This window comes from Plecotus auritus (assembly GCF_963455305.1).
Source record: "Plecotus auritus genome assembly, chromosome: 5".
NCBI classification, from domain to species: domain Eukaryota; kingdom Metazoa; phylum Chordata; class Mammalia; order Chiroptera; family Vespertilionidae; genus Plecotus; species Plecotus auritus.
In genome coordinates, this window is record NC_137776.1 from 56392916 (window position 1) to 56408109 (window position 15194).

Genomic DNA, 15194 nt, shown 5'->3' on the forward strand with positions numbered 1-15194 from the left:
TCATATTATGCATAACTTTAGTTCTGCTCCAAAGTTGTAAACATAGTGAGAGCAAACAATTTTTTTTCAGTAATCATGAATGCACCATGAACAGCACAAACCACGCATATGGCCATGCACAGCCTTAGTTGCCAATGACATCCACACAATGGTGACTGGCCTCAGGATTCTAATTGTGTTTGACCTTGAGAGCAATGTGTGTCTACCATGGTGATGTGCAGATTCATTCATATTCTGAGTCAGTCCAGGCGGTTCAGTGTTTATGCAGTTTTTCTGAATGAATGGCAGTTTAGTGGAGTGGCCTGGCTTGAGTTGCATTTGAAGCTTGGAAACATGATTATGTCTTAAGAAAAAAACAATTTTGAACCGAATATTTACTTGTGTGTAAAAACCACAAAGTATTAAAAAATGTCACAAACATACCCCAAAGTTCCTGATTAGAAATGTAGACTTGGCTTGCCTGGATAGTGAGTATAGAGCTGCAAATTAGCCTCAGCTTGTTTTAATACTTATATATTCCTATACATAATTCAAATTAAAAACTCCAAACTTAAATAGAAATCAAGTCTGGGAATGGGGTAATTATAATAGTACATGTTAAGATACAATCTGATATATGAGACAGACAGGGTAAGAGTTTTTATTTCTAATTTCAACCTCCAAATAATTTATTAGTGTTTTATCAAGTACAGAAAAATAGCTGAATTGATATTTTCTTTCTTTTTTTAAATATATTTTATTGATTTTTTATAGAGAGGGATAGAGAGTTAGAAACATCGATGAGAGAGAAACATCAATCAGCTGCCTCCTGCACACCCCCTACTGGGGATGTGCCCGCAACCAAGGTACATGCCCTTGACCGAAATCGAACCTGGGACCTTTCAGTCCGCAAGCCAACGCTCTATCCACTGGGCCAAACCGGCTAGGGTGTGAACTTGATATTTTCAATAATCAAGTTTATAGTATAAAGAGAACCTCATATCTGAGCATAAGTGTTAACGAAGAATGTGCCAATGAAAAAAAAAGTAACATCAACAAATAATTATAAATTTACATGTGTCCAGATTTTGAACATGAAAGACTCCTGAGAAAACAATGAAAATATTTCCTGGCGGATGTCAGAGTTATCTCATGTACTTAATGTACAGAATAGTAATGGATTATTGAATTAGGGCTTTTATGTTCTAAAACCTGATTTCTATCAAATGGTATGAACAGGACCTAGGATGTGAAACACTCTATTGTGTTTTATTTAGTGATGGCTTTTCAACTTAGAGTTGCAAGGTATGTGATCAAATATGACAATGCTTCTTTATTTGGGTTTCTGAGAGCTCAGATCAGAACCTGATACCAAGAAAAATAGATAGAGTGGGGGTCTTTGCCATTCTCTCCCCTCCCTGCTCCAGCCCTTTGTTTCTGGTAGTTTCTCCCTCTCCAACAAGCGTCAAGATGACCTGTGATATTTACTTTCCTCCCCCTCAGAAGGATGTCTTTGAAACAGGGAGAGAGCATAACAGTGTTTTCCAATGACATTCTAAGAACCTAGATGTAATCACAAATTTCTCTAAAGTAGGATTTCAGAGTCAAATAAATTAGGGAACTGCTGTATTAAACTAAGTGAATATTCTTGTGTTTTTAGAACTTCTCCAAACCTCTAATACAATAATACTCACTGAGCATCTCCTAGAGGAGGACATTTCCCAAGCTGGGTTAATTAGAGAACATCTATTCCATCTCACTGCTTCTGAAACATTGATATAGGAGACAGTAGAAGATGCAAAGGTCTGAGTTCAAATGCTCTTCTACTATTTACAGAAAAACTTCTCTAGGATAATTGCTCATGAGAAACATATGGCACATAGAAAACATTCAGAAAATAGTAGCTAGGATTTAATGATGTTGTTAATAGTAATAGTAAATTAAATGTATAGGGGTTAAGGGAGTAGCATAGAGCACTTTATTCTTAGAAAGCCCAGAGCTGATAAAAAAGAGAGAAGATGGAAAATGGTCATGAGCAGTATAGGACTGAATGGATTAAAATGAAAGATGGGGTCTGTCCAGCATGGCTCAGTGGTTGAGTGTCAACCTATGAACCAGAGGTCAGGATTCAATTCCCAGTCAGAGCACATGCCCAGGTTGTGGGCTCAATCCCTGGTGGGGGCTTGCAGGAGGCAGCCAATTGATGATTCTCTCTATCATTAATGTTTCTATCTCTGAAATCAATAAAATTATATTTAAAAATAAAAATAAATATATAAAACGTTGGATTTGGCAGGCTGGGTAAGTGGATGGTGGCAGGAGAAGGGAATTCTGCCCACGCAAGGAGGGCTATAGAAATATGCAAAACTGAAAGACACGGGAGGAGTGTTAGTTCTCAGGCCATTCCTTATAAAGATAAAAATATATAAAAGATAAAAAATGCTTATAAAATATTGCTTATGAAAGATAAAAAAGATAAGCAAATATACCTAATTAAAATTTCATGGAATTCAGGGTTATTATAATGAAGGAATTGGAACCCAAGCATTCTGCCCCAAAGATGGAAGGGAAAAAGTGCCCAATGATGAAGGGAAAGGAGAGACTGTGCATGGCTGACGTTTAATCTGCATAATAGAGATGATAATGGTGTCATCATCAAATTTTATGAAGATGTAAATAATATTAAGGTACATAAAGCCATTAGAACAGTGGCTGGCACCCAATAAATGTTAGCTATTATTAGTTCCCTTTTTGCTAAAATGTGCTTTCAAATACTGATTATGGTATTCCTAGAGTAAGTCCAGAAATAAAGACTGTTTCACACATTTCTACTATGTAACAAATTCTACTGACTATGGAGCTTGCCAAAAGCAGCTGAGTGCTGCTATCATAAAAGTTACCTAGTATATAGTACACTTTTTAAAGGCAGAAAGACAGTCCACAGGGACAGAAGAAATATAGCAAATAAACCAAAGGCCTTGTCACTGACAGGCAGACAGGACATTTTTAAGACACTAGCTGATAAAAGGAAATTCCCTCTACTATGTCCTCATCCTGTTCAAATTGCTATTTGATGAACCTTCTCATCTAAAAACTAGGGGATAAGCTGATGAGTTCATCTCGGAAGCTCCATGGGATGTGAATGGCTCAATGTCATCATCCAATGTTTGAAGGAAGTTTAACCAGCATTTCAAGTTGAGAAATTTATTTTCCCACTCCACTAAATAATAATAACGCTGATTTACTGCTCACTTTCTATACTTCAGTCCATGCTAAATACTTTACATGAATTATCTAATTTTACTTTCTTAATAACACTATCAGGTGGGATACTCTCATCCTTCTCTCATTTTATAGATGAGGAATCTGAGTCTTGGGGATGTTAAGCAATCTGCCCAAGGTCACTCAGAAAATAATAGCAGAGCCAGGTCTGTCCAACTAAACAGAGCTACTACTCACTGGCACTGCCTCACTATTTTCTAAATGTTTAAAATCATTTCATGTTAAAAGTAATTAAAATAAATCATTCATGCTGTTGGAATCTGAGAGAGCGCTAATACTACCACACAGAACAAGAATCTGACAGCCAGATCTGTGTAAATTAGGTTAGTATTTTATTTTTCAAATGAAAGGCTTATAAATAATTTCCCCTGGAAATTTCAAAAGGATACTCATTGTCACATGATATTCCAACAACTATATCAACTATCTAAATATGTTCACGATTGTCATGATTAAATTATATTGGTGATTTTTATGCTAAATCTATATATGTTGATGATGATTGTGTTAAGGTTATTTCTTTAGACCTTTTAATGTATTATCAGATGCACAGCTCAGTCCTTTTAATAATGCTTCTGTATAAAATGTTTTTATTCATTCACATGAGTTTCTCTATATGCTTTGACTGGACTCTATCAGGCTTAAGCAGGAGACTGATGAAATAAGAGAAATGGGCAAGTATTAGGGTACTTGTCTCCCACAAGTAGTCAAGTTTAGCCCAATCCACAAGGCAGAAGAGATGATATGTGCTCAATGGAGCTGCTACTCCATTTATTCTTGTTGATATATTTATAAGAATTAATTAAGCAGTCTTCTAAATGTGCCTTCTGTCTCTTCAATCAAATAAACAGCTCCTGTATCTTTTGAACTTGCTTCTCTTTTTAAGATAACTCTAGTACCTAAAACAGCCCATGTCCTGTCTCTACACTGAAATACTTCTGAAGATACTCTCACAGTTAAAACAATTCACTATATCCCAACACCAAAAGACTGAATTCCAAGAACATAGAAAGCTATCAGGATGTCACATCCTACTGCTCAAGCATTAGCTATCACTCCCCAGCTATACTATATGGTCTGGTATACTATTAGTCTATCTGAATGAAGTTGCTTAATACACTAACATAGAGTGTTTTGTGTATCCATGTCTTTAGAGTGGCCAGAGCCTATCAATTCCCTTTCTCATTCCATCCAATAGCTCTCCTTTGTCAGCCCAAACTTTTCCTTACTCCTGGCACTCACTATCCTCTTTCTCTATATTCTTCATAATATTCTATTATTTTTCTCACCATTTAATCTACCATGTATTTCACTTATTTATTTCTGTCTCTCCCAACTCCACTAGATTGTAAACTACACAATCGCAAGGATATGCATCTGTTTTGTTTACTGCTCAAAGGGAAGAGTCCTGGCCTTAAAAATAATAAAATAAAATAAAGGGGAAAATTAATAAAATGCAGCTAGGAGTATGCCACCAATTTATTAATAAAGAAGTAATTATTCAGATCACCCTGAGTTTGCTGGCTCTGTGGTTACAGTTAAAAATTAACATTCTAGTCATTTTATTAAAATGAGCATTATTCTTCCTACCCATTCTTTCCCACTCTGAGAATAAGAACCTGTTAGAAGCTACTATTGTCTCCCACTCAGGAGACAATAGAGAAGTGAACATGATTCTAAATAACATTAGTATCACTGCAAATATAACTTTATAATTATTGGGTAATGTTATTGTAAATAAGCTTATTAATAACATTAATTTTATTTGAATGCAAGGTTCATTTTAACAAGGACTGAACTTTTTATTCTAGATTTTTTAGTTCCCTTTTTATGCATTATTAAATGTGACTACTTTTTCTTCATTGCTGGATTAGTGTTGGCTGAATTATATTTCCATATCTCTTGCTCCTAATTTTGTATTCAAGAAAAATATTTAGAATCACACTGTAGTGACTTCTTAGGATAATATTATTTTACAAAGTAATAGCTTAACAGAATTTAGACTTTGTAGAATTATGGAAGCTAAAATGCTTTTGCCCTATAAAATGTACTTGAGTCTCCTTTTCTAAATTACATGTACTTCCTTTCAGTATCTGCTTTCCAGAAGGCTATGAAAGATGGATGGATATATTAAATTCAAAAACTAAAAGAGAAAAAAAGGAAATACAAGTCTTCAGTTAACTTTAGAAGAAGCATTCAGGAAACAATAGTAGTGGGCAGTAAATCCAAGATAATTATACTTATTTAATATGCTTTCGGGCTAATGCATATAAACTTTTTTTTAATAAAGCACTGTAATTTTATGATTTGTTTAGCACTGGACAATAAATTTACAAGCATTAGTATTGAAAAAATTATTTTCCTCCGTAACTACTGAAAACAAAATTACTCTGCTCTCTTATAAAACTGTTAGATTTCTATCATCATATTCTTCATTGATTTCTCACAAATCTGTGCTTTATGTTTTTTGTACAGTCATCAATATGCTCAAATGTAAAAATTTCAAACTAAGTAAAAAATCTGCAAATTCACGATACTCTAAATGATCCAAGATATGTCATTTTAAGTGATAAAATCAATATATATTTTGGTTCATTAGCAAAATACATAATGGCTATTTCTAGCATCTCCATAGACTCTCTGTTTAACCAATTTGTAGTGATGCCTGGCCTGAAGCACTTCTATTTTTAGTTCTAATGGAACAGTCTTAAATTGCTTATTTTCTGTTTACTAAAGTTATCCTGCTTGTTACCATGACAACTGTGACAAGTGTTCTAGCTCACTATTTTATTAAATAAATTAAAGGTGTAGCTGAAGACTGTGAGGGTTCAGCATGTCATTCTTAAAACACACTTTCCCACATCAGTAAAACCATGGTCACACTTGTAGAAAATATGAAAATAATTATAAGTAAAGTATTCTACATTACAAATTTGGGATGCTATCCACATTTCAAATCTGAATCATAACTAGCGCTTGTGCTTCTCCAACTTACAAAATCCATGTTCTAAAAGTGTTATTGTAAATGAGTTCCTTGGAAATTAGAATATGTTCACCCATAGAAATAATTTTATAAATAATAATTAGATCTCCAGGCCACCCTCAAAAGCCTGTGATGTCTCAGGCTATAGAAATATTAGCAGTAACTTTTGTTCTCAGCTCTGGCAGCAGAAGCCATGTTATAGGAGTGAGGAGAAAGGAAAGAGTTTTCTCATACTCATTTTGTTTTCAACAGTCAAAGTATAGATGGGGCACAGTTTTGAAATACTAGTATCCATTGGCCTTTCCGGATGTTGGGGCCCCCAACTAAATCCTATCTGCCTTTACCCATGTCTTTAGCATCTTGGTGTCCTTTTGTTTTCCTACATCTCCCTCTCAAATTGCTGCTGGACCCAAATTGCTGCCAACCTGCTCCTGACTCTAAAGGGGACCATCACTGTCCTGAAGAGTCAAGGCAGTCTCAACCAGTTGTTTAAAAAGAAAGCCATTGGGCTCTGCATTATCTCTGCAGGTTTAGTGACTTCTGTCATATGTCCTAGCTGTCCCAGGAACCCAGATAAAGGGCCCAATCTCAGTGTAAGTGCTTCAGGAGAGAGGTATATGTGTGGGGTCCTGGCAGGACACAAGTGGCGTTCAACAGAGGCAAGTTTAGAACATTTGCAGAGGTGTGAACAGGGCTACAAGATCCACTGGGGAACTTCCAGGCACCCAGGGCCTAGCATCAGCCAGGAACCATTACCACTCTTGGAAGAGGCTGGCCTTTAGGACCTGTGGCCCTGGCAAGGCTGGGGGCACCGTTGATTTCACCTTCCCACCCTCCTATCTCGTGCCGATGCCGCCCATTAGCCAAATTCACCCAGAACCCAGAGGCCTAGAAAGCCAGGGTCATGCAGGTTGAGGAAGTCAGCTGCTTTGAGGCCTGGAGTAAAACATAAAAAAGCAGAGGATGGATGGGGAGAAGAAACTGCCATTTGTGACAACATGGATGGAATATCATGCTAAGGGAACTAAGTCAAACAGAAAAAGTCAAGAACCATTTGATTTCACTCATGTGGGATATAAAACTGAAAGCAACAAATAAACAAGCAAACAAAAACTCATAGACCCAGACAACGGTGTGATAGTTACCAGAGAGAAAGGGGGTCTGGTGGTAGTAAAAGGTAAAGAGGATCAAATATGTGATGACAGAAAAGACTTGACTTTGGGGGGTAAACACACAATGCAATATACAGATGATGTATTATAGAATTGTACACTTGAAACCTATATAAGTTTACTAACCAACATCGCCTCAATGAATCTAATTAAAAATGTGAAAAAAATAAAGGCAATCAAAATATACACTATTACTTGAATGAGAACTCTTTCTGAAGTTTTTGCATTTTAAACATACAATACTTTTGAACCCAAACAAATCCCTAACCTGTGAGATTTCTATCACCATGACTAAAAGAAAATTATTCAAGACCTGGAGGGCATTATGTTAAGTGAAATAAGTCAGACAAAGACAAATACCATATTATCTCACACTTGGACTCTAACAAACAAAACAAACAGTAACAACAACAACCAATAAAAAGCTCATAGTCACAGAGAACAGATTGGTGGTTGCCAGGGAAGGGGGTGCAAGGGATAAACAAATAGGTAAAGGGAATCAAAGGTACAAATTTCAGCTATAAAATAAATAAATAATGGGATGTAATATACAGCATGCTAACAATATACTGTAGTTATTAGTAATACCGTGTTGCATATCTAAACGTTGCTAAGAAAGCAGATCTTAAAAGTCCTCATCACAAGAACAAAAAGAAATATATAACTATTTTGTGACAGATGTTATTAACTAGACGGTGGAGATCATTTTACAACGTATACAGATATTGAAAAATTATGTTATACACCTGAAACTAATATGTATAACATTATACTTTAATTATATCGCAATAAAAAATATTTAGATGACACAAATATGAGGAACCTGCCTTGCTGTTATACTCAGTTTTAAAAGTCAGACCCAAGAAGGCAGTCAGTACTCAATTAATTTAAAGGAAGTCAATTTCTTGGCTATCTTCTCTAAATCGTGAATCTTGGGTTTTCTCTTCAAGGATGGGTGGTAGTAGTTAATTGTAAATCAAATCATCCCTTTGTTAATTTCTGGATAATCCTAATAAAATATATCTAATTACCCCTATAATTGTGTTTATCAAAGAATTTCAACTTTTTGGATGAAGGGATCAAATTAAAACAATAATATAGACAACATTTTGTTCCTATTTGCTGACAGGTTACAAACCAAATAAAATTATTATAATTTGGGCATTGGGAATTTTGCACAAAAAATAAACAATTATTGGAACATATGTGAGAGTCAATAATCTACTGGTTTATTCCCAAGAAAGTAAATGAGAAAAAGGAAATAATTCCTTTAATGCTAAAATTAAAATGGCACAAAACGAGTTATCTTTATTGTTTATACACATATTTTATATAGATTCATATTTAAGCAAAATATATAAGGAAAGGCTAAGAATTTTTTTCTAAAAAGTTGAAAAATATGTCTTTTCCCATATACTAATTTTTATGATCTGTCTGACTTATTGGTGGTGAAACAAATGAGAAGTCATATTCTGTTATTCCATAACATAATACCTGAATTTGCCTGTGAATACTTTCTGGCACATTTTGTGCATATTTTAAGTAAATATATATGTAATAAAATATGAAATAAAAAATAAAGTATTTTTTCAAGAAGTGCAAATTGATAGTTGCAAAATAGTCATGGGAATGTAAAGTACCACATAGGAAACATAGTTACTAAGATTATAATAAGTGTGTATGGTGCCATGTGGGTTCTAGACTTATTGGGGGGTTATTTTGTAAATTATATAAATGTCTAACCACTATGCTGTACACCTGAAACTAATATAAAATAATATTGAATATAAACTGTAATTGAAAAAATACCAATTATAAATAACATGTATGTATCATTTATATAACTTTTTAAAATAGAAAATAATGCAATTTTTATGGAATGATACTTAGTATTTAGTTATAGTAAAAATTGGGGGTGGGGGAAAATGTATATGAAGTTAGTGTACCAGCTACTCTGGGGAAGGAAAGAATCAAGGTTGTGCAAATCCATGATGTAGTTTAACATATAACTGCATTATTTATTGCAATAAAAGCATGTATATTTATTGTAATACAAGCATGTACAATAAGAAGAAAATAAAAGAATTTTTATTTAATTTTAATTATCATGTAAGATAGAAAATTCTATATGGTTTTATTAAAATTTTAATATGATGAAACTGCGAAATGTTGGCATATTTTTAACCTAACAATCATCTTTCATTTCCTCAGGGTCCACTTTCATTTGTAACACACACATAATTCCAGTGAAAAATCAAGAGGGTGTGGCTATGATGTTCATCATTAATTTTGAATATGTGACAGATGAGGAAAATGCTGCTTCCCCAGAGAGGGTAAACCCAATATTACCAGTCAAAACTATCAACCGTAAGTAAAAGTAATATGTACATAATGTTCTTGATATTCTGCTGTTGTAATTATTTTAATACACTTTTAATTCACTATTTCAGTTCTCAAAACAATTTTACATTTTAAGTAAAATAACTTTCTATTTTAAAAAGCCATAGCTGAAGTTTTACTTTGGTGCCTTACAGAATCAATCAGCTGCTTTCAAAGCCATTTGACTTGTATATACCATAGTAAATTCAACCAGTCCTCTACTGATGGACATTTAGGTTGTTCCAAACTTTGCCTACTACAAATAATGCCAGGGTGAATTGTGCATATATATTTCCATATGTGTATATGTATATTTTTGGATAAAGCATCTCTAGGTTAGGTTTTATATGTGGGATTCCTGGGTCATAGTGTAGATGCATACATAATCTTTTTAGATACTGGCAAACTCCCCTCCTTATGGTTTCAACCATTTCACACTGTTACAAGCAGTGTGGTAGACATTTTCCCCAAAGCAATACTTACAGAGTGAGTCAGCCTTCTTGATTTTTGTCATTATGCTAGGTGAGTAGTATCTCAATTAGCTTTAATTTACATTTCTGTTATTATGAGTGATGCTCATATATTTAAGCACTACAAACATTTTTTCTGTCAACTATTTCTTACATACATTTTTGCTTTTTTTTTTGTTCTTTCAAATTTTAGAATCAGTTACAAATCACTTCTGCAGCAAATACATTGTTTTTTATCTTTTTTCCTGATTTTTGTCATGCAAAAGCATTTTTTTGTTGTTAATTTGGCTAAATTTATCAACCTTTGTCCTTGTTGATTCTGAATTCTTAAGTCAAGTAGAAAATCTTTAACCACTCCAAGGTTGTAAGTAAATTTATTTTTAATCTAGAACTTGTATGGTTTTATGTTTTAGGATCTCTGGTACACTTAAGTTTAGCTCATTTTATATTGCATGGTATCAATTTAATTGATCATTTTATCAATGGCTGTCACTTTTTTATTGATTAGAAAAATCTATCTTTTTACTAGCAATTTGGGATGCCACCTTTATCACATACTAAACTTCCTGTGTACTTGCATCTACTTCTCAACTTATTCTGTTCTGTTGGTCTATTTATCCTTCAGAATAACAAATTTTTAAATATCTGACATGAAATGCTCATATTGATATAAATTTTTAGGGGTTTGGAGTTATTTCTTGCTTAACACTTTAGATGAACTTTAGAAACAACATAGCTAGATAGAAAAAAAAATCCCTTTGATATTTTTATTAAATTCACATTACCTTTATAAATTAATGTGAAAGAAATTAAAATCTTTATAATATTGAGTCATTCTATACAAAATTGTGTATTTTATGTATTTTCATTTTTAAGTCTAATTTTTGTGTTTTTTAGGAGTGCTTTTAAAATTTCCTCATTGTTTTGTTTGCTACCTGACATTTAACTATTTTGTTGCAGCTATTATAAATAAAATATTCTCTTTCATATTTTTAAGGCTACAGATTTTTTGAGTAGGTTCATTTTATATTCTACTATCTTAGTGATGTTTCTTAGTTTGTAAGTAGCTTATATATTGACTCTCAGAGATTGCTTTATCTTCCCAGTTTTTATGCATCTAATAGTTTCTCTTTTCTAATTGTATAATTGTACTGGCTATTCCCTCCAACATATCATTAAAAAGAAGTTGTCGTACCATGTCAGAGTTCGTTATTTTTTTTTTTTAAAGTAGTTGTCGGTGAGCATCTTGCCTAAGTCCTAAATTTTGTGTGCACGTCATCAATGTTCCCAGTTAATTGAAATGATGGCATGTGGACTAAGTTGTATGTGTTTTATAATTTTAAGACAGTCTCAGTGGACTTAATAATATTTATTAAGAATAGGTGCTGAAATTTGTAAATTGCTTTTCAGTATCTCTCAAAATGAGTGCACTATTCTTTTTTTATTTTTATGGTAAATTTTATAATGAAGTTTATTAATATAAAATCATCCTTGTATCTCTAAAAGGAACCACATTTGGACATGATAAACTTTATTTGTAATATGCTCTTGAATAACTTCATCTAAAATTAATTATGAATTTTAAATTATTGCATTGATATTCAGTAGGGATTCTGTAATATTTTGTGTGTATGTGCAAGTTCATAGATATTTATATCAATTTTATAATTCCTTAAAAAAATAACCTGAAGTTTCTTCTCTTATTTTTTTTATGCTACAGAACTATTTAAATAGTTTGGGTATTATCTAGATTCAAAAGTTAAGTTTGATTCTTCTGTGAAGTGATCTAGGCCTGGTGCTTATCAGTGTAGTAGCTTTTAAACAAGTTTCTTGTTTTGGCTTTTGTTTTTTTTGTTTTTTGTTTTTCCTCCAGAGATTGGTCTAGGCAATTATTCAGCTCAACCAGTATTAATTTTGTTAAATTTTATTTTCTAGAAATTATTCATATAGACTTTAAAATTTTATTTTAATAGAATTATGCAAAGTCATCTTTTATGATATGCTAAAGTATTTTCTTTGTTTCTACAGTTATTTCCTTTGTGACAGTTCTCCGTTTGTTTGTTCATTTGTTGTTTCCTCCATCTAAATTTTTTATTAGTACTTTTCCTTCCAAAGAACTAATCTTTATTGGTTTATTTTTTAAACATTTTTATTGATTTCAGTGAGGAAGAAAGAGGGAGAAATAGAAACATCAATTATGAGAGAGAATCATTGATTAGCTGCTTCCTACACACCCCCTACTGGGGATCAAGCCCCCAACCCAGGCATGTGCCTTGACCTGGAATCGAACTGTGACCTCCTGGTTCATAGATCGATGCTCATCCACTGATTTATTGGTTTATTGGCTGGGCTTTATTGGTTTATTAATTGTTACTTTTCCTTTTATATTAGCAAAGGGACCTTATATTCAGCTGCCTCCTTATTTCCCTCTCCCAAAGGACAATTCCACCTTTGAAGTTTCCCCACCTCTCCAAGGAGTAATGCTTTTCTGAGACGACTCTCTGGGGTCTTGTGCACTTTCTAAGCCACTTTCTGTTGTCTCTCCAGTAACCAGTGCTCTGCTCACCCAGGCCACTAGCCTGCTGACAGTATTTCTTCCTCAGGGGCAGCCCTCTTCTGAGAGTAAACCTAATGGGTATGTCTTCCACCACTCCAAGGAGACGTGGGTATCCCCCCTTCCCACTTACTTGGTGCCCAACCCTATGGCAGTGTGCTCTCCTGAGCCAGTTCTGCTGGTTTTAAACATTTATTTACCTGCTTACATGTAAATTAAAGTTTGTAATGTCTCTTTCTCTAATTATTCTTTCGGCATAGTTTATGGGTATTTTTATTTGACTCCCTATTGACCTTTATGATTTTTAGGAAAATCCCTGAGAAAATTGGCATTTAGGTATCTGTCATTGTCTGTGGGAAGATGAAATTCTTATCACGAAACTTAATATTTTTAAAAATCTGTTATACTTTATATAAATTCATATAACACAATATATATAAAAATTAAAAACCACATTCTCAAAAATCTATGTTGTAAACCTAAGTATAATGCTAGATCATATGTACATCAACTGATAAATTTTTACAATACCCGTTACCTTCTTAGTTATGGCTAAGTGACAGTACAATATTCTGTTATTGTACTGGATCAAATATCTTATCTAATAAAAGCGTAATATGCAAATTGACCATACCTCTGCTACACCCACAAGCCACGCCCATCAGCCAATCAGGAGCGAGTATGCAAATTAACCCAACCAAGATGGCTGCAACCACAGAGTGAGCAGGAAGCTTGGGTTTCCCCAGCAATGGAGGAAGCCAAGCTTTCCGCACACCTTGGCAGGCCCAGGCCTCCACTCAAGGCTACAAAGTTTCAATTATAGAAGATAAATAAATCCCAACAGAAATGGCGGCAGCCATGGAGCTGGAAAGAGCAGGAGGCTTGAGTTGCCCCCGGTGATAAGGAAGCCAAGTTTCTGCAGCCCTAGCCTGCCTTGGCCTCCGCTTAAGGCTACAAAGTTTCAATTGTAGAAGATAAATAAATCCCAGATACCAGGGCCTCTGCTTGGGTCCCCAGGGGGTGTGGCCGGCCTGCAAACCACCACAGGCCCCTCGCCCAGGCCTCCCCACACCCCAAGGAACCCCCACCCTGATCTGGGACACCCTTCAGGGCAAACCAGTTGGCCCCCACCCATGCACCAGGCCTCTATCCTATCTAATAAAAGAGTAATATGCAAATTGACCATCACTCCAGCACACAAGATGGCTGCCCCCATGTGGACACAAGATGGCCACCACAAGATGGCCAGCAGGGGAGGGCAGTTGGGGGGACCAGGCCTGCAGGGGAGGGCAGTTAGGGGTAACCAGGCCTGCAGGGGAGGGCAGTTAGGGGCAAACAGGCTGGTAGGGAGCAGTTAGGCATCAATCAGGCTAGCAGGGGAGTGGTTAGGGGGTGATCAGGCTGGCAGGCAAAAGTGGTTTGGGGCAATCAGGAAGGCAGACAGGTGAGCAGTTGGGAGCCAGCAGTGCTGGATTGTGAGAGGGATGCCTGACTACTAGGATCGGGCCTAAACGGGCAGTCAGACATCCCTCGAGGGTTCCCAGATTGGAGAGGGTGCAGGCTGGGCTGGGGGACACACACCCCTGTGCACGAATTTTATGCACCAGGCCTCTAGTTTTAATATAATATGATTCTAATATTCTGAATATTTTACTCTGAACAATATCACTCTTAGGGAAAATTCTCTATCAAAATCATCAATTTGTCAATCTCCCAAGTGATGTATTTAGAAATGGAATTAAAGTACCATATAAAACCATTGTGATACCAAAGTCTTATTCTTTTAAGCTGTTGACTATTTTGATTTCTTTATTTTCTCACTAACAAATTCAGTCATCATTAAATGATTCCTGGGAGTATACTTAAGGTCATGTCAGTATTTTGGTCATAAATGTCAATGAGGTAATTTGCTTCGTGGGATGCCTAGTTTTGCCTCTTCATTGTCTTCACAAACTATTTTTCCCATAAAGTGGTTGTCTTGCATCATTCATCAAATTGGATGGACATGAAAAAGGGAAAGTTGTATCAGCAGAATGGCAGAGAGGGGATACTTTTTAAATAAAGAAAGTACTCATTTCAAACTAAAATGTAAATGGAGAATTGAAACGTTGATCTCAAATGGAAGATAATCTATACAGTAGCCTTCCAGGATATAGTACATTATCTATGCTACTCTACACCGTGATTAAAATAGCACCTCATGTGCAAGTGCGAGCATATTCAGCAGAGATCATTTCTTATGTTGTGAACACAAATGGTTTCCCCACACTGCAGCTGTCAATCCTAAGGGAATCATTGACAAGAGTACGGATATGCAGGTAAAACTGTTTCCAGAGCATTACAAAGTCCAATTACTCACAACCAGTAAACTGGGT

General features: G+C 35.0%; 1 protein-coding gene across 7 annotated transcripts in view; it reads left to right on the forward strand.

Moving 5' to 3' along the window:
- Positions 1-15194, forward strand: part of KCNH7 (potassium voltage-gated channel subfamily H member 7) — a 438042-nt gene that overhangs the window by 274346 nt on the left and 148502 nt on the right. For 6 of the 7 annotated variants that reach the window (XR_013960661.1, XR_013960662.1, XM_080669564.1 and 3 more), the window contains exon 3: positions 9628-9783. The exons of the other annotated variant lie outside the window; for it this stretch is intronic. Coding sequence is in view for 4 of the 6 variants with exons in the window: in XM_080669564.1 (XP_080525690.1) it covers positions 9628-9783 (156 nt within the window). In the remaining 2 variants the exon portion in view is untranslated. The remainder of the gene's footprint in view (positions 1-9627; positions 9784-15194) is intronic. 7 annotated transcript variants of the gene reach the window in all.